The sequence below is a fragment of the Mercenaria mercenaria genome, chromosome 5 (genome assembly GCF_021730395.1).
Source record: "Mercenaria mercenaria strain notata chromosome 5, MADL_Memer_1, whole genome shotgun sequence".
NCBI classification, from domain to species: domain Eukaryota; kingdom Metazoa; phylum Mollusca; class Bivalvia; order Venerida; family Veneridae; genus Mercenaria; species Mercenaria mercenaria.
The window spans coordinates 30,243,347-30,268,000 of record NC_069365.1 but is presented as its reverse complement, the minus strand read 5'-3'; the positions used below and the strand labels follow the sequence as shown (position 1 = coordinate 30,268,000).

The following is a 24,654-nucleotide window of genomic DNA, read 5'->3' as shown; positions in this document are numbered from 1 at the left end:
ATTTGGCAGGCTTTAAAAGGGGCATAATTTCGCTCAGTCATTTACCTATAACCTATTACAGTTTAATTAGAATGTGTTCATTTCAGCGAAATGAAACTTGATATAAAGAAATCTTATTGATATAAACAAAGGCAAAGTTCATAGATATATGCCATTGAAAGCTCAAACAGCATTATGTTCAAGAAAGCTGAGAAGAATTGAGAGAGAAATATTCTGTTGGGAGTTTCAACTATAGCTTTTCAAATACACTTCAGACAAATTTTCACTGAGAAAAATTAATCATACTCTCCGTTTCAAAAGTGAGAAATGAAAAACAATCTTTATAACAAATAGAACAACGTCTTTTTAGGCAAGTCGGTGTAAAAGAAATGTACAAATAAGGTAAGTAACTCAGCAAATATGTTTCTATTGGCACTTCGTTCTTTGAGCTTTGTCCTAGATTAATGCACCGCTAGTCCATCTCGTGACGTTATTATCACTTTTATTTCATTTCAGTCATGTACCGTCAAGGGAGGTAGCTAGAGTCACGGATATGGAATTGGATGCACCATCAGCGACAAAAAGTCTAAAACAAGCAGTGACAAATCTAAATTACAAATATAATGTAAAATAATTTTTCCAATGTAAAATAACTTTTCCATCATTTTTCCATGCACAATGTAAAATGGAAGGACATATTGTCATATTCTGAACTCCAAAGTATCAAGTGGAGCGATATATTTACCCCTTCTGAAGTCTATAGTATGCAGTGGAATAACATAAATTATTGAGCTATTCTGAAGTCTGCAGTATACAATGGAATGATATATTTTCCGATTCTGAAGTCTATAGTATACAGTGGGATGACATATTTTCCTATTCTGAAGTCTATACTATACAGTGTAATGATATATTTTCCTATTTTCCGATTCTGAAGTCTATAGTATACAGTGGGATGACATATTTTCCTATTCTGAAGTCTATACTATACAGTGTAATGATATATTTTCCTATTCTGAAGTATATAGTAAACAGTGGAATGACATATTTACCTATTCTGAAGTCTATAGTATACAGTGGAATGACATATTTACTTATTCTGAAGTCTATAGAAGACATACGCTTATAGCAGAATGATATATCTATCTTTTTGAAGTTCACAGTATACGTTGACACTACTCTGCGTATAATTGAATGATATCATTACCCATTCAGCAGCATCAAGTGGAATGATATATTAACCTATTTGGAAGCCCACTACACTAGCCACTGAATTTGTCACAAAATTTCAACTTTTATAAGTTTTTTTTATATTTTATTTGAAAGTGACAATTTCTAGTCTAATTTAGAAATTTTGTCAGAGAACTGATTGTAATATTATCATAGGATATAGACTGGCTATATTCACAATTTAAAAAATGAAAATTAAACAAAAATATATCATAGTCTAGGAGCTAGTCAAGAAGCTCACATATTGCTCTCCGCCAGATATCACCAATCTGGACTCGTCATCTGAAGACTGTTGCACAGGCTCTAGCTAACAAGTATCTGTTCTTATTTTTGCTGATTCTTCGCTCCTTTGTGCTTGTAAACTTGCAAATAAATATAACATGACCTTCATAAATGACTGTCTATTATAAATGTTGCATTGGTACTGACCAAATATGGAAATGTTGACGACGTCATACTGCTCAAAATTGCTGCCAATGCATAGGAAGGTCAGTTTAAAAAAATTAAAATGTCCGATTTTTGCATTTGTGTATTCTCTGTCTAATTGTAATTTTTTTCAATTTCAAATTATTACACTTTTGTTAAGTGAAGTTATTATATACTTTAACACACAAATATACTAGATCATTCATTGGATAAGCAACATACACAACTACTGATCAGTTTAGATTGATTTTAATTACAAACAGATTTATAGTTTTCCAACTTTCATATTACATTTACCGTATCTGATCATAAGTTACAGTAAAGCAACTCTGCCCCATTTCAGACGTTTCGCGGGGCGACATTTGGCGGGACGACATTCAGCGGAGCAACGTTTGGCGGTGCTATGTTCGGCAGAGAGACGTTTTTGTGCACCACGTGTGGAGGGGCGACTTTTTATGGGGCGCTATAATGACGTTCGGTGGGGTGACATTTGTCGGGGCTACGTTTTACGGGGCGGCGTTCTGTGAGACATCATTACCACGTTTGTCGTTGTGTCGCTGTGACAGAACGAAATGGCACAAAATCAGCCACCATACTTGACAACACTTTCAGCATTCGATATTCCAAGTATTTGACAACATTAGCCTTATCATACACAACAAATGGTCTGTTGTTTTAAGTAATATATATTATTTTTAGAAAAAGAAATATATACTTTTGGGAAGGCAGATGGTCATCCACAACCTCTATTACAACAGCGTGCAAGCAATTTATATTATGTTGTTTACGCTGTGCCGTTAGTCTAGTTTTAACTTTTACATCAAGGACGATTTGCTCCTCCATTTTCTTGCTGACTTTTGTGTTTATTATGCCACAATTGTGTAGGTAATGCAAGTCAATGGAAACCATACATCTAAAATATACTCATATTTAACTAGAACTTTTTCAATAAGTTATTCGTAAAACTAATCGTTGCATTACAAAGAACTCATGTCAACAATAAGGCTAGAACATGTTTCATGACTATGCATAAATAAAAACGTCATTATAAAAGGAAAACTGCCACAGATATCCAGTATTGAAGAAAAGTTATATCGCGGATAGCGATGGAAGCCGGACGAGTTTGACTTATCAGAATTATCTTGATAACGATTATTTCTCCCTTAATTCAAAAAGCTTTTGGTATTTTTCAACAGATCAAATTTATAATAAGCATAGTTTTTCAATGAAATGAAATATATAGTCTCTATATTCAAACTTTAATTACCAAGATACCAATCTTTTTTGTCAGTAGATATACAGACATTTCTACAGAAGATGTCGTCATCTTCTGCAGGATGATTTGATAACATAGCTATGATTAAATGCAATTTGGCGTAAGAATGCTGTAAGACATCCAGTTCAGACAGCATAAGATTCTATTGGCATCAGTTTATAAAATTAAGGAAAATCAATCATACGAAACAGCCGCATCATTAAATTACCATTATTGGAATAAAGTTTATTGAATTTTTACGTACAGCAGACATCTTTTCTAAAAAGATTTGGCAAAGGAAAGAATTTAAGACCAATGGGAAGCTAAGACTGGAAGCACAAGCGGGCGGGGTTATTATTCAAATTGTGAATTCTGTGCTCCATCAGCTGATCGGCCTTTCATGTATTCTATATTGACCCGTCAGGTAGCAACAGTACGTATCGCCCTCTTTACCTCTCATAAATTAACTTTTTTTGTATTTAAGCTTATTTATAACCGCCGCAGGCGACTCCTCCAGAAAACTGTAAATATTTTGTTACTTTGGTCTAGGATAGTGCAAGAAGAAGCTCCAGCTCAAGAAGCGTCCTTGACTCTTTAGCCAGTCAGATGTAAATCGTCCTAAATGTTCATTTAAATAATTACAAGGTACATTTATCTACTAGCATAATCCATTATCTATCTTTAATTGATCGCACATGAAAGTGTAATCAAATCTCAGTACTGACTTTGAGCGGGAATGAACAATGTTACATTAATTAGTATTCACATTTACATTCACGGACATAGTATCTAAAATACACATGTCATTTACAAAGAACAACGTTAACATAGCTTGAAGATCGCCTTAGTTTTCTGCAATTTACACAATATCAATAGCATATTATAAAAGTATGCATACCTGCTCATTATCTATATCAACATTTTGTGTAGGCTCTTAAGTGAGACACCTAAATCATTTATTAAAATGTTTTTGGAGAGAACAGTTGATAAGGAGCAGCCTTGTCGAAGAGCAGTTTTAACATAAAGCAAACAGAAATTAAACCATAAACCCTGACACATGGAGAAACATTATGGTACAATGACATCACTACCGGGAGTATTTAAGTTGACGGGCCGATATTGTTTAATTTACGCCAACATAAACTTCTTTAAATGAAGTCGAACGCCTTGTGAAAGTCTATAAAGGCGCAAAACAGTTTATTACTTATACGTGTTTCAATGATATAGATGGTTATAGTACAAATATTTGTTACGAAATTCATTTTGCTCTCCTACAACATGACCGTTTAACAATACTTGTATTGATAATACAGTTGTACAACTTATGCATAGAAGCTGCTAATGGAACATCCCTGTACGACATTGAATCCCTTGGAACCGCACAGCTTGAATTTGGTACAGGGTTTACAGTACTTAACTGTACTTTTCGACAAATGTGTTGATACTTGACCTGACTGAAAGCACACATTAAACAGACTATGTAGAACAAAAAAGTGAAGGATCATTTTAACATTTGATGATACTCAGTTTTGCCTCTACTTTTCCAAAACGTTACTTTATAATTTTCCAAGTCTGACTAAAGATCATTTTGAATTTGGAACCAATAAAAATGCTTACATTTCTTCATCTAATAGAAGAAAGATTATTTGGATTTACGGTTTATTAAGACGACTTACTTATCATTTCAGAGTTAAAGTTATAACACTATCCATTTTATGTCAAATATCTAGAATAAGTAATAAGTTTCTCTTGAGTAAAGTGAGTTTAGGGTAAGTCACTATCAGAAATAGATGTGTGTCACTAGGACACAAAATTCCCGTTTACACTCACTGTACCGTCATTTTTTTTCATTTTTTTTTGGGGGGGGGGGGGGGGGGGGGGGGGGGGGGGGGGGACTCTATATCAAATACGTTTTGAGATATGCATGATACGGGCGGACGGACAGAAGTAAGAAGAAGGGCAAATCTAAGAGCTCGAAAAAGTTTTGCATTCGCTTCTGAATAAGCCCGTGCTTTTATTTGGCCCTGTACAGTCTGCCAGCGGATCGTATGAGAATGCTTGTTGCGATCAAGTAATTATTGACACGCTTCATATTTATTGGTGCCCACGTTATTATAAAACCACTGGGGAGATTGTTTTTAAATAACAGATCAAAAACCTCTAGAAAAACGATTTTTACAAGCCTTATTCCTCATTAAATTCTTTGAAAAGGTCATGATTTGAAATAAGGCTTCATTGGGTAACATTTGGTCAAAAAAGAGAACAAGAGGATACATCATTTGGCCTTTTCCTCTGCAAAGTAATTTGACGATAAAGCTATGATTTAATGCAATGTGACTTTAGAACGCTGGAAAGTACGATCCATTCATGAATTTATTTAAGCTCAGTCATAAAAAAAAAAACAACCTAGTCATCAATCAGGTCTAATTTTATTGACTTTTACAGCAACTGATCGGTGGTGTAAGAGATCCATGAATTTGAACTGAATGAGCACCTATCTTCATTGCAATAGTAAAGATATTCTATTGATGGGTGTGTTGATTTACATCTAATATACTAATTAATAAAATATTATCAATTATTAGATTACTACTGATCTACAATAGAAATATTTCAAGTCAGTATAAGTTATGGTTCCTTATTAATTATATTTACCCCATATATTTCCTTGGGATGTTGTCACAAAAGCAATTATCATTAAGTTTTATTGATCACTGATATTTGGCGTAACTTGGCATGAAAATCTTCAAACCCTCAAAGAAATACAGAAATTCTTCTTATTATTTTACCTTTTGATCATTTTGATATGTCATAAAAATAGTAGAATATCACGTAATTAAGGCTAAATGAATTAGAACTATTTACGAAGACATATACCATGCCTCAGATGTATCTCCCGTAAGGTTTTTGGCAAGGAAATTTTGTTAGTGATACCTTATCAGACTGCGCTAGAAGAATAACGTCTGACACTGAGACAATCACTATTCTGCATCTATCGATTGTTGCCTATAATATCACCCAGAACAGATGCACTGTAGTATCAGTTTACAATTATTCAATTCAGACAGACATTTTCTGCTTTCAGACAACATTCAGTGCTATCAATTATTTCAATCACTGCTGTTCCTCTAGAGAAAGCCAAAACCTTTAGTTTAAACCAAGCTTTGGAACGTTTCCAAGTTTCACAAATTTCCATTTAATTATGAGTCTATTTACGTACATGTAACAATTTGAACCAAGAAAGTTTGCACTGACCTTAAAGACATGTTCAGAAATGTCAGAAGAAAATAACGTTTCTACCCATCATTTGTTTGTTCCATTGCTCTAAATGTTCCTGCCTACCTAGGCTGAACTAATTATCTCTGATATCAATACCATAGAAGTGTTACCCAACTGTTTTTCTGCAGCCAGTTCTATAACCCCAAGTCAGACAACACATTTTTAATGATGTATCCAGTACAGTTTCTTTCCGCAACATGTGCGGTACCAGAAAGTGGTAAGGAAAACGAGATTCCCAGATCGCAGAGCTGACTCTCTTATATTAAATATTGACAACTACATTCACCCTGTTGTGGTGACTACTAAAGGGAAGTTTTGCATCTGAAGATTTTCTGCACTGACGGACATATCCTAACTTTACTGGTAACTGACTGTAATGTGTGCTTGCATGCTCCTTTGACTAATATTTCATCTTGCTTATTATTGATTACATTTTAGGCAAATAGGTTCAATATACAAAACTGGGAATCCTGTGTATAGCTGATGTTATACGTTTATCCTCCTTCACATTCACTTTGAGAAGTTTTTGATATCTGCAAACTTCTGACACATTAATAGTTGAATGTGATAGCAATTATATAATGACTGTTGAAAAAGAATTCACTGTGACATATTTTGGCAAACAGTCTCCTGCCTGCTGGAAAATATGTCTTTACTTATGAAAATAACAATCATGATTCATAACGGCGATATATGACTATTTTGTGTCGATTCGCCGTAAAACTCAACTCACTCACTCACTCATAAGTTTATTTAAAGCAGCAATGAGAGCACTGTAATACTAAATCAATACAACTTCCATTTCACTTTTGATTCTGGCAAAAACGCCAAACTACTTATAGCAGTAATTGCTGGAGCAACTCGCGAATTAATGTGTCATTACCATTTATATGTATCATTACTGTGGAAAAATGTCATTCCCAAGTGTAAATGATTCTGATATTAGGGTAACATTCTACTAACACTTAACTATATCTGTGCATAGAATGTTTACAATAGCAGTGTTTGAACATTCGTTATTTTAGCAGAATAACTTAATGAAAACTATGTGAAATTAGTGTTAGAATTATCAAACTTTTAAGCTACAGTAATAAATTTCAAGTACAGTTCGAAAATAAATGCTCCGATGCCAATTCTTTTAACACCCCTCCCCTATTCCCAGTCATTAGTTGAACAAACAAACAAACAAAACAAAACAAAACATTTTACATGTTAATGACAACACCTTTTTATCTGATGATTATATGATTATATTGTTGATAACAGTTAGATGAATCAATCTAAAGAAATAACATTTCCAGTTTCAATGAAGCCTCTCGGCAAGAAATTATAATAACATGTCATGAAGCCTCTGTAATATTGTCAGCTCTATGTTCTATGGCAATCCCTTAAAGCATTTTTATTTATTTGAAGCAATACTTCTTCCGGATCTCAAACTTTACAACATCTGCCACAGGCAATGTATTCCAACGAGAAAAATAATGACAGATACTAGTAATTTATACCCCAAACTGGTTCTATGCTTAATTGGATTTGATCCCAGGAGAACAATGCTATCACCATTAACAACTCTTTAAATAATGTAGTTTCAGAACAGAAAGATCATTCGTGAAGGATGATTTATTCATAACATGTCTTGTGCAATTTAGGAACAGAAGTTTTTATAAATGTTCATTTTACACGCACTTTTAACTTTTTCATGAATAAAAAATATACGTAGAAATCAAACTTTAGAAATATGTAAGACATGGCTTTTGATGTAAAATACATCAATTAATGGAATAAATCTCTTGTAGAAATTTTCTCCATAATAATTTTGGTAAACAGTACATCATGTATACATACTTAATCTATTGATGCAAGTAATATTGTCTATATACATACAAAAATGTACAAGGGCGTACATATGTGTCATAAGAACAACACGTTCTTCGAGTCTTTGCTTCCAGTTTCTATTCTGTTTTAGCTACATAACAGTATACTGTATTAGGAATACAGAAATAACAAGAAATATCTTTAAAAATGATGGTCGGCGAATTGTAATAAGGAAAGAAGTTTATGGATTTTTCATCTAACATTCATCTTTCATCTAACATTTTGCAAAAATAAACACCGCACTTTAACAATTTAAATGGTTCTCTTTTAATTTTTCGCAAAGGTTTCGTAGGGTTGCAATTTTGTTTCGTTTATCCTTAGACGAATAATTACAGCAGTAGTTTGATGGAGATTCATGAAGCGGTTCATGAGAAGAGGTCATTAAACGTGTTTATATTTTTAGTTTAATTGGTCCCTATCCCCATTTGTAACAAAATAGCAAGAGACCTTACGATATTGTTACACATCGAGTTTGATAAAAATCCATTACATTTTAATGGTTAATGCGAAGAAAGCATATCTACTTTTAGCTATAGTGGTCCCTAATAGGGCCCAAGTTCTTATATAAATAAATTTAGAAGGGCCTTATAATGATGCTCCAGACCAAGTATGACAAAGATCCACCAAGCTGTTCATGAGACGCTGTATAAAGGCATTTCTAGTTTTAGTTCTAGCAGCCCCTAAAAGGGGTTAAATGTTCCAGCTGAACAAAGTTGGCTGCGGGCCTAATAAAGATGCTACAAATCAAGTTTGATTAGAATACATGAGAAAAAATCAATTAAAGGATTTTTTTATTTATTATTTTTATTTTTTTTCTAAAATAGGCCAACTGATCCCGCTTTAACAAATGCATATTCGTTATTCATGAATCTTTGGACAATGGCGTCACACCTATAAAAAAGTGAAGGTCAAGCAAAACATACAATTGTAATTATTTCAATATTTCTGTTTCATAAGCAAAGTTGATCGTACTCATATCACATAGATAAACTGTATGCAGCATACCTTCATTTCAGTGTAATGAGATTCAGACATTATATAGCATATATATAATAAAACAGATTTCAACTGAGTTCAATATTTGCATACCATACTAAAGAAAGATATTCATATATAATAAATCAGTTAAATAATTTATAACAAATATATCAAAGCAAACAAGTACTCATTTTAATATGCAATCTGAATAAGTCATAAAAGCAAGAAACCTTTTCATATACAGACGACAATTGTAACAAGGAAAATCTTTTAAAAAGCGCTTCTCTACATAAAAAACTCTTATCACACCCTTATTCATGTGATACGCAGACCGTATTCAGCTCTTTCTTTAATTTGATATATGTTGGTATTTGAACAGGTTTTTATCACATTTATCAAACTTACTTATCATTTTGAGAAATATCAATATTCTTGCTAAAAATACTGAGCCAAAGTTAGCTTTAAAACTGTGAACAGCGTCGTTTAGGATAAACGCTTTGTCTACATTTCACTCAGTGTAGCACAATCAACAGAGTGAAAGAAATTGACACTCTTGTCCAATCAGGCAGAGTGTTGCATAAATCTTCCATTTTGATAAATTATCTACAATGCGTTATCAAGTAGTTTGATTTGCTAACTGAAGTCACGTGGCATAGGTAACGAAAACGAATTTAGACGGCGTCGCCGAAAAACATATAAAGCAAAAATGAGTATCTCAAGCCCCTGGCCAAGATATGCAAGAGCATGTAGTCATGCTTGTTGAGGACTTCAAAGAAAGTAATAAGCATACAATATTTCATCCAACATGGCTACTGCTATCATAACCAGTAGAGTTTATTTTGTCTAAATTTCATTATCCCGTTTCAGATTTGATGATAAAATTAAATATTATTCAGAGTATTTCTGCGACCGCAAATATCACAACTCGACTTCTATAATGAATGACTTCGTAAAAATATAATATTTTGAAAAAAAAAATATATGAAGAGATTATTATTATATAATAATAATAATATGATCCGACTATTTTTAGTAAGACAGCATGTTTGCTGTTCAGCCTCTACGCTTTTCCTTTCGATTGTGTCTGAAGGGAAGGGGAACTGCTTCATAGCCAGTTTGCAAACTCAAGTGGATACTGATCTGCTTTTATATTTTTTTTCTCTTGTCGCAAAGTCTTCAGAAGTCAGATATTTTTGTTTGTTAGATATTTCTTTGCGTAAGGGATTCACCTGGCGGGAAAACTTACGTTGTCATGAAGAGGTTCTGTGCACAATGAACGGTTTCAACTCTAGTATTATATATTATGCAAATGACGTCATACTGTTTTCCTTTGTACGATTATTTTGCCCTCGTTTTCCATTAGTTTTACTTTAAGTATGTATTGTATTGGCATATCCAAAAGGTACATATCAAAACATACACTGATTATGTATTTTTTCCTTTTAAGAGAACACGACTGTTCCTTTAAGGTTTTCTATTTGCAATATTCCACGTTTAACAGAATGAATTATTTTATAGAACTATAAGTTATGTTGATTATCTGTGTCAAATCTAACCATATTCTTCTTATCAATTTTATTATTTCCACAGGATAAGTTTACTTAAGCTTACGAAGGGATTATTATAGAATATTCTAGCACGACCAAATGTGTTTTCCTATCAAAGAAAACACAAAATCTTGTGTTAATATGCAACAATTCATTATTAGAAACCCATACAAAATAGGCAAATATTTGAGCCGTGCCATGGGAAAACCAACATAGTGGGTATGCGACCAGCATGGATCCAGACCAGCCTGCGCATCAGCGCAGTCTGGTCAGGCTCCATGCTGTTCGCTTTTAAAGCCTATTGGAATTGGAGAAACTGTTAGCGAACAGCATGGATCCTGACCAGACTGCGCGGATGCGCAGGCTGGTCGCAAAGCCACTATGTTGGTTTTCTCATGGCGCGGTTCATTTGATGCATCTCGTCATTGGTGTACATAATATTGCTTGATAAAGCGGTAAAATGGAAATATAACTCAAACAGTGATTTGCTCTTCAATACAATCATTTTTGTCTTTAAGATGCATACTAGTAGTATTATTTTATCACAATGCTTTTATTCAACGATAAATCACTGTTTGGGAAATATTATTTCATAAATAAAAGGAACATAACTTCAGAAATAATGCTTTATTTATTTATTGTGTTGTGTTCAGAGTCACATCAACACAATTTAGGTCCTCAGATGATGAGGACTTTTCCAGCTTTTGTTGGTGGAAGTAAAGCTCAGGTTACCCTCCTGGCGTGGGGGGGGGGGGGGGTGGGGGGCGGGGGTGTTCAACAAAAATACGAATGTAACATAGCTCTCTGGGAAATTCTTTTATTTCAAGTTGTTTCACATACCAGTATATAGCAATAATATAACATCTGCTCATAGACATTCATAGCAACATGTAATAACATATGAAAGCCAACTTGAATCATACAAACACAACAAATCAGAATAAACTACTGACAGTTCCCCTTATCAAAGGCTATCTCTCTTTAAAATGTGTTTGTAGTTTACCTCAGGTAACTGTAATACAACTGTCTTTTAAAAAGGAGTATGCTCAGTGAATGTAGGTTATACATGCAAAATGAACATTGGTTGCCTGAAAGCCACCAGTTTGTAAATGTTGCTGCATTTAAACATTAGCTCATTGCAGTTATGTCTAAATAAGAAATTGCTTAACGTTGCCAAAGCTGCAAGATGTCTAGGTTTTCAACTTCATGAATAAATATTGCATTAAGAAGTCTCCTTTATAGCTTTATTACAGTGAAACAGAAAATCTTGCTGTGGTTTTTAATTTATAATGCTATAATGTTCCCCAATATTGAAATCGGAACAATTTCTCTGCTGGAACAGCGTGTGTGTGTGGAATTTCAGTCTGTAAATCGATGGTATGCCCCCACATAAACAACTTATAAGATATACTTGTTCTAAAGCTACGTTCAGTTCAGATGTGATATAAGTTAAATGTACATTTACTTCAGACAAAATGAGATGTTTGTAAACTTATATGCAACTAGAGTGTGTAAATTAATGACAGACTGATACACCTATAAGATATACCCATCTTCAGATGGGATGTTATACCAGATTTCTAAAGAGGTCTGTTGTATGTAAATACTAAACTAAAACAAATGAAGATATTCATAAAACGTATATGTCTAAACTTTAGTCTATTAGTCGAACAAATATTAAAATGTCAAAAAAGCTGTGTCATCTGTTTAACATCACAATCAAGTTTCATGAACAACAGCTTAACTACTGTCAAATTATTTTTAAAGTTGTAAAACATAAAAAGATTCACACAGTCGATGCAGTTAGTATTGAAACTGATGATGCCACTGAACTAAAAATAATTACATCAGCTCATTACAGATATGACTAATACCATCGTCTTCATTTTTTCAAAATCTGTACTATTCTAGAGATAATTATCTAGTCTAGTCTATTCTGTAACTGAGTTGTTCTCCTGCTTAAAATCATATAGTAAGAATATTTGGCCTAGCCTATTAATTTCTATAAAATATCTGAGCCCTGCCATGGGAAAACCAACATAGTGGCTTTGCATGCTGTTCGCTAACGGTTTCTCTAATTACAATCGGCTCTGAAAGCGAACAGCATGGATCCTGACCAGACTGCGCGGATGCGCAGGCTGGTCTGGATCCATGCTGGTCGCAAAGCCACTATGTTGGTTTTCCCATGGCACGCTCATTTAAATAAATCACAGTGAGAAATGCTGTACACTCATTCCATAGAACCACCTGCATACAAATAAATATTGTCTAATTTGTATTTCATTTACAATGATACACTACACATATCTACAATGCAACAACCAGACTTAATTTGGCCACCTTAGCGAAGGTCATACATTGTCTAACTGATATTTAAACAGTTCATGACCTCTGTTTGAACCACGAAATTAAAATCTGATAACCTTGTATATATATATATTGAATACTCAGTGTTCATGCAAGCCTATAACACACATTTAAAGCCATTTATTGGAATACCACATATACATATTTTGTATTTACAAAATGATCTGAAATGTTACATTACATACATCAATATTGCACATTCACTATTTACAATACACACATGAGAAGGAACTATATAACCTCAAGGCAAATGAACATATTTTCTTAGAATAATTACAACAAGGAGCTTAAGCATGGAACATATATAAGTGTATAATGACACTTAATTACTTATTTTCAGTCTTACTGGTACTTGGATATAGCAATCCCTAAGACCAATGGGATAGTTTGATTTGGGTTTTAGGGCACATTAACACAGTATATATTATATTACCCCGAACAGAATTAAAAAGTTTGGTTTTACATCTCATTATATCAAAATAAAAATATATGGAATCTAGACTTTCACACCTGCTGCACAGAGATACATCAAAACCAACTGGTTCAGACCTTTAGGATCATGTGTAACTATGTCTGTGGTTCCTGTTCTTTCCACACACGAGTTGTCATCTCAGAATCACAAGGGACCAATGGTATAGTATTTATATATAAGTAACACTCTCAGAATATTGGTCATATGCAGTACTTCCAAGTTACTGTTGGTATTGCCATAGCCTGTTTGTTTAAATCCAGCAAACTATATAATAGCATTAATATACTGAATATCAAAGAGTAAATTTACTTTAAACCTCCATTTTTTTTAAGAAACAATTAAATTTGTATATATAAATAAAATACACATGCATATAATGCCCCCTCTATATAAGTAAATATTTAGCAATATGTCAGTGTTTTACAGATAGAAATGCACTTAAAATTGACTCCCTAACTTATGACTATCTAGAATTATGAATAAAGTATTCAGAATTTAAAAAAAAAAAAACAAAGAAAATTGTTATTGTGAAAGGAAATCATTAGACAGTCAAATGGCTGGTACATTTAATATCATATATTTCATCAATTTTCACACATTAAGACATCTGCCAACGCAACAGCAGTAAGTAAATAAAGACCCATCTTAAACATGGCTAAAGACAATAAAAGGGAAATTATTCCATATTAAAGGTCTTAATCTTCCTCTCCTGAAGTTGATTACATACTGGTGTTTCTATTAATTAAATTATTACATAATATAGCAAATAATTTTGGAATTACAGAATAATAAAATAGTATTCTAAATCGTTCTGACTTAATTTTTAATGCATACTACATGTAAAATAGGGAAAACCGTGTTTTTACTTAATGGACTTTTCAAGCATAACATAAAGAGAGAAGCTATGGGTAAAAAAAGCAAGAACACAGTTTTTAAAAATCTTAACAAAAATCTTCAACAACACTCATTAACAAGGAAAACAACAGAAGAAGTAATTACTTTATACAAAAATATTATTTTAATCAAACTCCTGTTGCAGTTTCAGATATTACAACAATATGTAACCTGAACCAGGGAGAATCATTTCACCTATTCACTGTAATCAGTCTGTATTAAAGCAGACAACAGAAGTGATTTGTGACAATAAAATATAAATAAGATTTAACTCAGGCAAATCAGTCACTGTGTATTAAAACACAAATATGAGATTTCATAGACATAGATGAACACAGTATCTGATTAACGTTGCATTAATTAAGCTTACCATCATTCTGCAGTAAATCAAAGTGTTCTTAACAAATCTCTACTCAGTAGAAAATTCTTTTTGCACAATTTTGCTTATATATGCTACAAAACAAACATAAAGTGACATTCTGTTTTCTGCTATATTCTACTAGTACCATGAGAGAAGCTCAGCTTGTGGTGAGTACTTCCTTTCTCTTATACCAGTAACTGAAGCTGAATGCATGAAATGCATTTTAAGTATAGTTTTAGAAGCAACTGAATACTAGATGACAACATCGATTTTAAGAAGAATTCACAGATATATTAATACCATATGATGCTTACTGTAAGCAGTATTTACATAGTTACAGACTTGATTGTCCATAACATGTATTGTCCAACATCCTTTCAAATACGCAATTGTCTTTTATAGTCAGATCTTTACAATCACAGGTAAGTTATCTCCCCTACATAAAGGGAGAGAATCATCACTAATATCAAGTATGCCACAGCAATTTGATCATTCAGGGGAGGAAACTTCCCACACTATTAGATGACTTCTGTCTCCTTTACTCAGTGAAGATTTCTCTTCTTTTTCCTCAGCATCACCTAGAAGTATGTCGTCATCTCCATCACCTGCAAATATACCATTTAGAATTATATATCGGCAGCATATCAATGCCACTATCAATAAACAACATATCGTTCTAATAACAAACCTCTAACTATAACAAAGACATTATCATATCAAACTAGATGTGTCCATAGGACACAGATGCCCCCACTTCCTGTGAATACTATCCTTGCTATCTAAATACATTAGTTGTTTTTTGCTTAATGTCTGTTCAATAAAACAAGTTTCCTGTCTTTATGTTTACACATATTTAAAGATAAATAAATCAATAAAAATTTATTAATTAATGAAACAGAATTTGGTAGTTTATAAAACATATGGTTTAAAGATGATTCTGTCAAACATTTGATTAAATTCTATCAAGTCAAAATGCATTAATATCTGGTACACTTTTCAAGCCTAGAATTGTAGAATAATTATTGTAAATATTCTTCTCCAAAATTTCTATTTTTGAGCAGTTACATTAGAACAAAATTTAATATGACTTTACCTCATAAGGAAAATGAGAGCATATATGGTATTCTGAAATCTTTTAAATTATGAAATTTTAGTTTCTTACAAATACCTCAACCAGCAGTAACCATTTTGTATCTCAAACCTCAGTCAGTATTCAAAAAGGAGTTATCCATAGACCCTCTTCATAAATTAATAGCAGATACATAATATTTCTTAATAGAGCATTCTGAAGATGTTTATTAAAATTCAAAAATGCACGGAATAATACTTATTCCTTAAAGGTATTGAATGACAGAGAGCACCAGACAGTATGATTATACAGGAAAACTGGAAGTTGTATAGAAGTGTTGCAAATGACAGATCTCATGTTAAGGCAGCACAATTATAGTGTACAGGACACCACTATTAAGTAGCACATTAGACACTAACTCAGTGTAACAAAACAACTGTTCCTACATTCCTATGACGACCTCAAATTTAGGTTCATAAATGATTTCTTTCAAGGTGTTTGAAATACTGGTACATGCTGCTGCATACTCCATACACACAAGCAGCATCAAGAATAAAATGTTGAAAATTAAAAATGATAAAAAGTTGAAAACTGAATAAAAATTAAAGGGGATAATGGCACAAATTAAAAACAATTCTGTACACTCAATATAGCTAATAAACGAAAGTTTTCCGTTAGAAAGCATGGCTGCCATTTTGGCAGCTAATTGTAAAACATGGGATATAACTTGGCAAAAGTTATGTAACTGAGTTATTTTATTTCAAACTGTTTTTCCATTTTGGCAATTTTGAAAATGTATGTGCTTATTCCTTTGTTCTAGGCTTATCTCGGGCTTTTTGTAATTCAGCAATAAAACTCATATTTCTTCTTCAAAGCTTGCTGATTTCTGCCATTTCATTCTGACATGTTGGCATACTTAAACTCGAAGAGAGCACCAACATGCCAGAATTTATTGAATGTTGTATTGGCTGGCTATTTTGTCATTCTGACATGTTGGCATATTTGAAGAGAGCACCAACATGCCAGAATTTATTGAATGTTGTATTGGCTGGCTATTTTGTCATTCTGACATGTTGGCATATTTGAAGAGAGCACCAACATGCCAGAACTTATTGAATGTTGTACTGGCTGGCTATTTTGTCATTCTGACATGTTGGCATATTTGAAGAGAGCACCAACATGCCAGAACTTATTGAATGTTGTGTTTGCTGGCTATTTTGTCATTCTGACATGTTGGCATATTTGAAGAGAGCACCAACATGCCAGAACTTATTGAATGTTGTACTGGCTGGCTATTTTGTCATTCTGACATGTTGGCATATTTGAAGAGAGCACCAACATGCCAGAATTTATTGAATGTTGTACTGGCTGGCTATTTTGTCATTCTGACATGTTGGCATATTTGAAGAGAGCACCAACATGCCAGAACTTATTGAATGTTGTGTTTGCTGGCTATTTTGTCATTCTGACATGTTGGCATATTTGAAGAGAGCACCAACATGCCAGAACTTATTGAATGTTGTACTGGCTGGCTATTTTGTCATTCTGACATGTTGGCATATTTGAAGAGAGCACCAACATGCCAGAATTTATTGAATGTTGTACTGGCTGGCTATTTTGTCATTCTGACATGTTGGCATATTTGAAGAGAGCACCAACATGCCAGAATTTATTGAATGTTGTACTGGCTGGCTATTTTGTCATTCTGACATGTTGGCATATTTGAAGAGAGCACCAACATGCCAGAACTTATTGAATGTTGTACTGGCTGGCTATTTTGTCATTCTGACATGTTGGCATATTTGAAGAGAGCACCAACATGCCAGAACTTATTGAATGTTGTACTGGCTGGCTATTTTGTCATTCTGACATGTTGGCATATTTGAAGAGAGCACCAACATGCCAGAACTTATTGAATGTTGTACTGGCTGGCTATTTTGTCATTCTGATATGTTGGCATATTTGAAGAGAGCACCAACATGCCAGAACTTATTGAATGTTGTGTTTGCTGGCTATTTTGTCATTCTGACATGTTGGCATATTTGAAGAGAGCACCAACATGCCAGAACTTATTGAATGTTGTACTGGCTGGCTATTTTGTCATTCTGACATGTTGGCATATTTGAAGAGAGCACCAACATGCCAGAATTTATTGAATGTTGTGTTTGCTGGCTATTTTGTCATTCTGACATGTTGGCATATTTGAAGAGAGCACCAACATGCCAGAACTTATTGAATGTTGTGTTTGCTGGCTATTTTGTCATTCTGACATGTTGGCATATTTGAAGAGAGCACCAACATGCCAGAACTTATTGAATGTTGTACTGGCTGGCTATTTTGTCATTCTGACATGTTGGCATATTTGAAGAGAGCACCAACATGCCAGAATTTATTGAATGTTGTGTTTGCTGGCTATTTTGTCATTCTGACATGTTGGCATATTTGAAGAGAGCACCAACATGCCAGAACTTATTGAATGTTGTATTGGCTGGCTATTTTGTCATTCTGACATGTTGGCATATTTGAAGAGAGCACCAACATGCCAGAACTTATTGAATGTTGTACTGGCTGGCTATTTTGTCATTCTGACATGTTGGCATATTTGAAGAGAGCACCAACATGCCAGAACTTATTGAATGTTGTACTGGCTGGCTATTTTGTCATTCTGACATGTTGGCATATTTGAAGAGAGCACCAACATGCCAGAACTTATTGAATGTTGTACTGGCTGGCTATTTTGTCATTCTGACATGTTGGCATATTTGAAGAGAGCACCAACATGCCAGAACTTATTGAATGTTGTGTTTGCTGGCTATTTTGTCATTCTGACATGTTGGCATATTTGAAGAGAGCACCAACATGCCAGAACTTATTGAATGTTGTACTGGCTGGCTATTTTGTCATTCTGACATGTTGGCATATTTGAAGAGAGCACCAACATGCCAGAACTTATTGAATGTTGTACTGGCTGGCTATTTTGTCATTCTGACATGTTGGCATATTTGAAGAGAGCACCAACATGCCAGAACTTATTGAATGTTGTACTGGCTGGCTATTTTGTCATTCTGACATGTTGGCATATTTGAAGAGAGCACCAACATGCCAGAACTTATTGAATGTTGTACTGGCTGGCTATTTTGTCATTCTGACATGTTGGCATATTTGAAGAGAGCACCAACATGCCAGAACTTATTGAATGTTGTACTGGCTGGCTATTTTGTCATTCTGACATGTTGGCATATTTGAAGAGAGCACCAACATGCCAGAACTTATTGAATGTTGTGTTTGCTGGCTATTTTGTCATTCTGACATGTTGGCATATTTGAAGAGAGCACCAACATGCCAGAACTTATTGAATGTTGTGTTTGCTGGCTATTTTGTCATTCTGACATGTTGGCATATTTGAAGAGAGCACCAACATGCCAGAACTTATTGAATGTTGTACTGGCTGGCTATTTTGTCATTCTGACATGTTGGCATATTTGAAGAGAGCACCAACATGCCAGAACTTATTGAATGTTGTACTGGCTGGCTATTTTGTCATTCTGACATGTTGGCATATTTGAAGAGAGCACCAACATGCCAGAACTTATTGAATGTTGTACTGGCTGGCTATTTTGTCATTCTGACATGTTGGCATATTTGAAGAGAGCACCAACATGCCAGAACTTATTGAATGTTGTGTTTGCTGGCTATTTTGTCATTCTGACATGTTGGCATATTTGAAGAGAGCACCAACATGCCAGAACTTATTGAATGTTGTACTGGCTGGCTATTTTGTCATTCTGACATGTTGGCATATTTGAAGAGAGCACCAACATGCCAGAACTTATTGAATGTTGTACTGGCTGGCTATTTTGTCATTCTGACATGTTGGCATATTTGAAGAGAGCACCAACATGCCAGAACTTATTGAATGTTGTACTGGCTGGCTATTTTGTCATTCTGACATGTTGGCATATTTGAAGAGAGCACCAACATGCCAGAACTTATTGAATGTTGTGTTTGCTGGCTATTTTGTCATTCTGACATGTTGGCATATTTGAAGAGAGCACCAACATGCCAGAACTTATTGAATGTTGTACTGGCTGGCTATTTTGTCATTCTGACATGTTGGCATATTTGAAGAGAGCACCAACATGCCAGAACTTATTGAATGTTGTACTGGCTGGCTATTTTGTCATTCTGACATGTTGGCATATTTGAAGAGAGCACCAACATGCCAGAACTTATTGAATGTTGTACTGGCTGGCTATTTTGTCATTCTGACATGTTGGCATATTTGAAGAGAGCACCAACATGCCAGAACTTATTGAATGTTGTACTGGCTGGCTATTTTGTCATTCTGACATGTTGGCATATTTGAAGAGAGCACCAACATGCCAGAACTTATTGAATGTTGTACTGGCTGGCTATTTTGTCATTCTGACATGTTGGCATATTTGAAGAGAGCACCAACATGCCAGAACTTATTGAATGTTGTACTGGCTGGCTATTTTGTCATTCTGACATGTTGGCATATTTGAAGAGAGCACCAACATGCCAGAACTTATTGAATGTTGTACTGGCTGGCTATTTTGTCATTCTGACATGTTGGCATATTTGAAGAGAGCACCAACATGCCAGAACTTATTGAATGTTGTACTGGCTGGCTATTTTGTCATTCTGACATGTTGGCATATTTGAAGAGAGCACCAACATGCCAGAACTTATTGAATGTTGTACTGGCTGGCTATTTTGTCATTCTGACATGTTGGCATATTTGAAGAGAGCACCAACATGCCAGAACTTATTGAATGTTGTATTGGCTGGCTATTTTGTCATTCTGACATGTTGGCATATTTGAAGAGAGCACCAACATGCCAGAACTTATTGAATGTTGTACTGGCTGGCTATTTTGTCATTCTGACATGTTGGCATATTTGAAGAGAGCACCAACATGCCAGAACTTATTGAATGTTGTACTGGCTGGCTATTTTGTCATTCTGACATGTTGGCATATTTGAAGAGAGCACCAACATGCCAGAACTTATTGAATGTTGTACTGGCTGGCTATTTTGTCATTCTGACATGTTGGCATATTTGAAGAGAGCACCAACATGCCAGAACTTATGGAATGTTGTACTGGCTGGCTATTTTGTCATTCTGACATGTTGGCATATTTGAAGAGAGCACCAACATGCCAGAACTTATGGAATGTTGTACTGGCTGGCTATTTTGTCATTCTGACATGTTGGCATATTTGAAGAGAGCACCAACATGCCAGAACTTATTGAATGTTGTATTGGCTGGCTATTTTGTCATTCTGACATGTTGGCATATTTGAAGAGAGCACCAACATGCCAGAACTTATTGAATGTTGTACTGGCTGGCTATTTTGTCATTCTGACATGTTGGCATATTTGAAGAGAGCACCAACATGCCAGAACTTATTGAATGTTGTACTGGCTGGCTATTTTGTCATTCTGACATGTTGGCATATTTGAAGAGAGCACCAACATGCCAGAATTTATTGAATGTTGTATTGGCTGGCTATTTGTCATTCTGACATATTGGCACCTTTGAAGGGCTCCAATGACAACTTACTGTGCCAGTAGGACAAATACCTTCAAACATGCCAACATGCTAGAACAAAATGGCGGAAAACAGCTACCATACAAATATGTTTATCAGCGAAGGGAGATAACAATGTAGAATATTTTAAAATATATAATTGCCCAATAACGTTGCTTGGCAACTGAGACCTTGTAATTCAACTGTAAATATTATATTTCATCATTAAACATTTATTTGGCAAGCTATACTAGTAAATGGTACATAATTTTGCTCAAACACAGACATCTGTATTTTACTTATAACCATTGCAAGTTTAATGATAACTTATACTCTTCAGTGAAATCATGGAACTTGATATAAAGACAAGCTGATCAATATATACATAGGCAGAGATTATAGATATATGGCCACAGAGGCTCCAACAGAAATATCTTCAGGAAAGCTGAGAAGTTTTGAGTCAGAGTAATATATTTTCTGTGTAGAACTATACCCAATATTTTTCTGGCTTTGGGCAACTGTAGATTAAAGACTGAAAATGTTTCAAAATAAAGCATTTAAACAGTATTTATCTTTGTTAAGTATTAGAAATATCATCCATTTTGAAACTAAATGAGAATAAATAACATCATCTTTTTTGAACTTCAGGTACAGTATTTTAGTGCAGAACATAAAACTATGTCTAAAAATCTAAATAGATGACTGTGTAAACAAGGTTACTACATCTGACAATACAAATCTATTGATAGATCTGTACAGTCTACAACCATCAGTGACCATTTAATATTATGAATACAAAATAGAATAATTTCATGCAGTACACAATGGAATGACATATATGCTTAATATGAAGTTCCAAGTATACAATGATATGATACATTTACCTAGAATACAATGATATATCTACTTAAGATGGTACATTCCCTTATTCTGAAGTCCACCAGCATACATTGCAATGATGATTTTACCTTCCGGAGTTCCCAGCATTACATGGAATGATTCCGATGTCCCCATAAACAAAGGAATATTATATTTACAGGTTCAAAAGTCCACAATATACAACACATTTTATATATCTACCTAATCTGAATTCCAGGATACATAATTGACTGATATTTTTACCTTTTCCGATACCCACAACATTACTTGGAATGATATATTTACCTATTCGGAAGTCCACATATCCCTCTCCACCAGATATCACCAGTCTTGATCCATCATCTGTAGATGGTTCCCCTGCCTCTGGTCTGTCAACATCGGTAGTTATATTGCTTATGCCTCGTCTCTTCTTGCCTGTAAATAAAGGTAACATCTTCTTCATATATGTCTATGTTAGATTTTGCAATGGCTATTTCATTTCATTTGCCAAATATGGAAATGTGGATGACATCATATTATTCAAAATGGCTACCAATGCATAGGGAGGTCCGTTGCTTCATCTTTGTCTGACATTAAAAACATCTGTACTTTTTTTTTTATCACATGTTTGACATCGCGGGAGTGTAATGAAGCCATTAAATAAAAATGATAATACACTAGTGTAATAAAGCTTTGACGTCGACGGCCTTCATAGTATAGGAAACGTTGGCAAAATTGACTTGTTTACATAGTGAAAGAAAGTAGAATTTTTGGCGTTTCGACAGGAAAGGCTAACATGTGATAAAAAGAATATTACATTTGTGACTTTCCACATTGAATTTATTAAACTCGTTTAAAAAAAATTGATAAAATGGTCGGCAGAGCCTCGCATTTTATTATTTTATTCAACTCGTTTTATAAATTCAATATGAAAAAAAACTCATGTAATATCCTCTATGTATATCCTCTGTAAAATTATAGATAGCATTTTTCTTTTGTTAAACAAATCTGTGGTATTTTCAAAGATGGGTTCAAAAATCCCTTCCTTCCTTGATCTGTGAATTATTTACTTGGCAATACCCAGTGTCTCAGGTATAGGAGAAAATGTCAATGGTACAATAAATGTCACATTTTCACCCTTTTCTTTACAGAACAGATTACAGAACAAACAATTAAATCGATCTTTTTAAACAAAAAAGTATTTTACAGTCTTACAGTTCTTAAGTATTTTTAAATTAATAGTTGTGTGTTTTTTTTTTTGTTGTTGTTTTTTTAAACGTAATACATACTAGATAAACTATATGGGTTATTTTGAATATTGATATATATCTTTATGTATAACTTTAGAACAATGTTTCTGTTTACAATTTGAACCATTCTCCATCATGATATGTGCCATGCTCATGAAAGCAATGTCTCTAGAAACTGAAATATACTATCTGCTCATAAAGAAGAAAAGAATTATATATTTGCTGACACTGCCATTATCTTATTGCATTTCTAATATCTATACAAAATTCTATAATAAGAATGAACAACAATATGAAACTGTTTAGATATAACTAACAGATGGAGATTGACCATGCATACAATCTGCTTTTCAAAATGGGATGTCCTGGGGAGCATGGATTGAACAGTCAATACTCGAGTACAATGTATACATGAGAAGGTGGGCTAGATTTGTGAAGCAAATACAAAATAACACGACTCCTAAGGAGGTCAATTCACATAAAATTGAATAGCTTGTAAAGAAAAACTGGAATGGGTTAACAAGAATGAAAGTTAAATTCAAAGAACTTAAGCCAAATCACAAGACTTAAGAAGCCAACATGCAGAGGACAACATTTGAAGGCAACAAGGCAAGAAAAAAGGAAGAAAAGGCAGCAGAATAATTTGGTTTGACATAAAATACAAGGAGAGCAACTTGTAACATTTGAAGTCACAAACAAGAAAGATAGAAAATAAAAGGTATGTTGCAAGGCAAAAAACCTCAAGAAAGAAAGTCTATTGAGATGCAAGCTTGACCAAAAACAATGTTTCAAAGCAAACAAGAAGGCTATTGGAATGAAAGTCAGTGTAATGTCAATGGTATGAGCAACAATGCTTGAAGAAAAAGAATGTGACAATGATTAAAATGACAATTCTTGGGAAGTCAGTAAAGAGACCAACAGTGTTTCAAAGCAAACAAGAAGGCTATGAAAGTCAGTATAATGTCAATGGTAGGAGCAACAATGTTTGAAGACCAAGAATGCGACAATGATTAAAATGACAATTCTTGAGAAGTCAGTAAAGAGACCGACAGTGTTTCAAAGTAAAACAAGAGAGAGCAAATGAAGAAAGAAATCGAAAGGCAAAGACTGGAGAAGCAAGCAAGGATAATATCAATGTTTAAAGGCAAAACAAGAGAGAGAGCTAAGGCAGAAAAGCAATCTACATGACAGTTCTTGAGAAGCAAACATGGATAACAATAATACAAAGAAAAGCCAGGTCACTTGAATAACAAGGCTTTAG

The 24,654-nt window shown here is 34.1% G+C and overlaps 1 protein-coding gene across 21 annotated transcripts in view; it reads right to left on the bottom strand.

The window, feature by feature from the left end:
• Positions 1–11,370: 11,370 nt before the first annotated feature.
• LOC123558248 (C-Jun-amino-terminal kinase-interacting protein 4-like) overlaps positions 11,371–24,654 on the bottom strand; it is a 109,248-nt gene continuing 95,964 nt past the window's right edge. For 17 of the 21 annotated variants that reach the window (XM_053543046.1, XM_053543048.1, XM_053543055.1 and 14 more), the window contains 3 exons: positions 22,450–22,578; positions 21,779–21,817; positions 11,371–15,268 (listed from right to left, as the gene is read on the bottom strand). In XM_053543046.1, coding sequence (XP_053399021.1) covers positions 15,153–15,268; positions 21,779–21,817; positions 22,450–22,578 — 284 coding nt within the window. In that variant the 3' untranslated portion in view covers positions 11,371–15,152. The remainder of the gene's footprint in view (positions 15,269–21,778; positions 21,818–22,449; positions 22,579–24,654) is intronic. The other 4 variants (XM_053543051.1, XM_053543056.1, XM_053543064.1 and 1 more) reach the window with 1 other exon arrangement.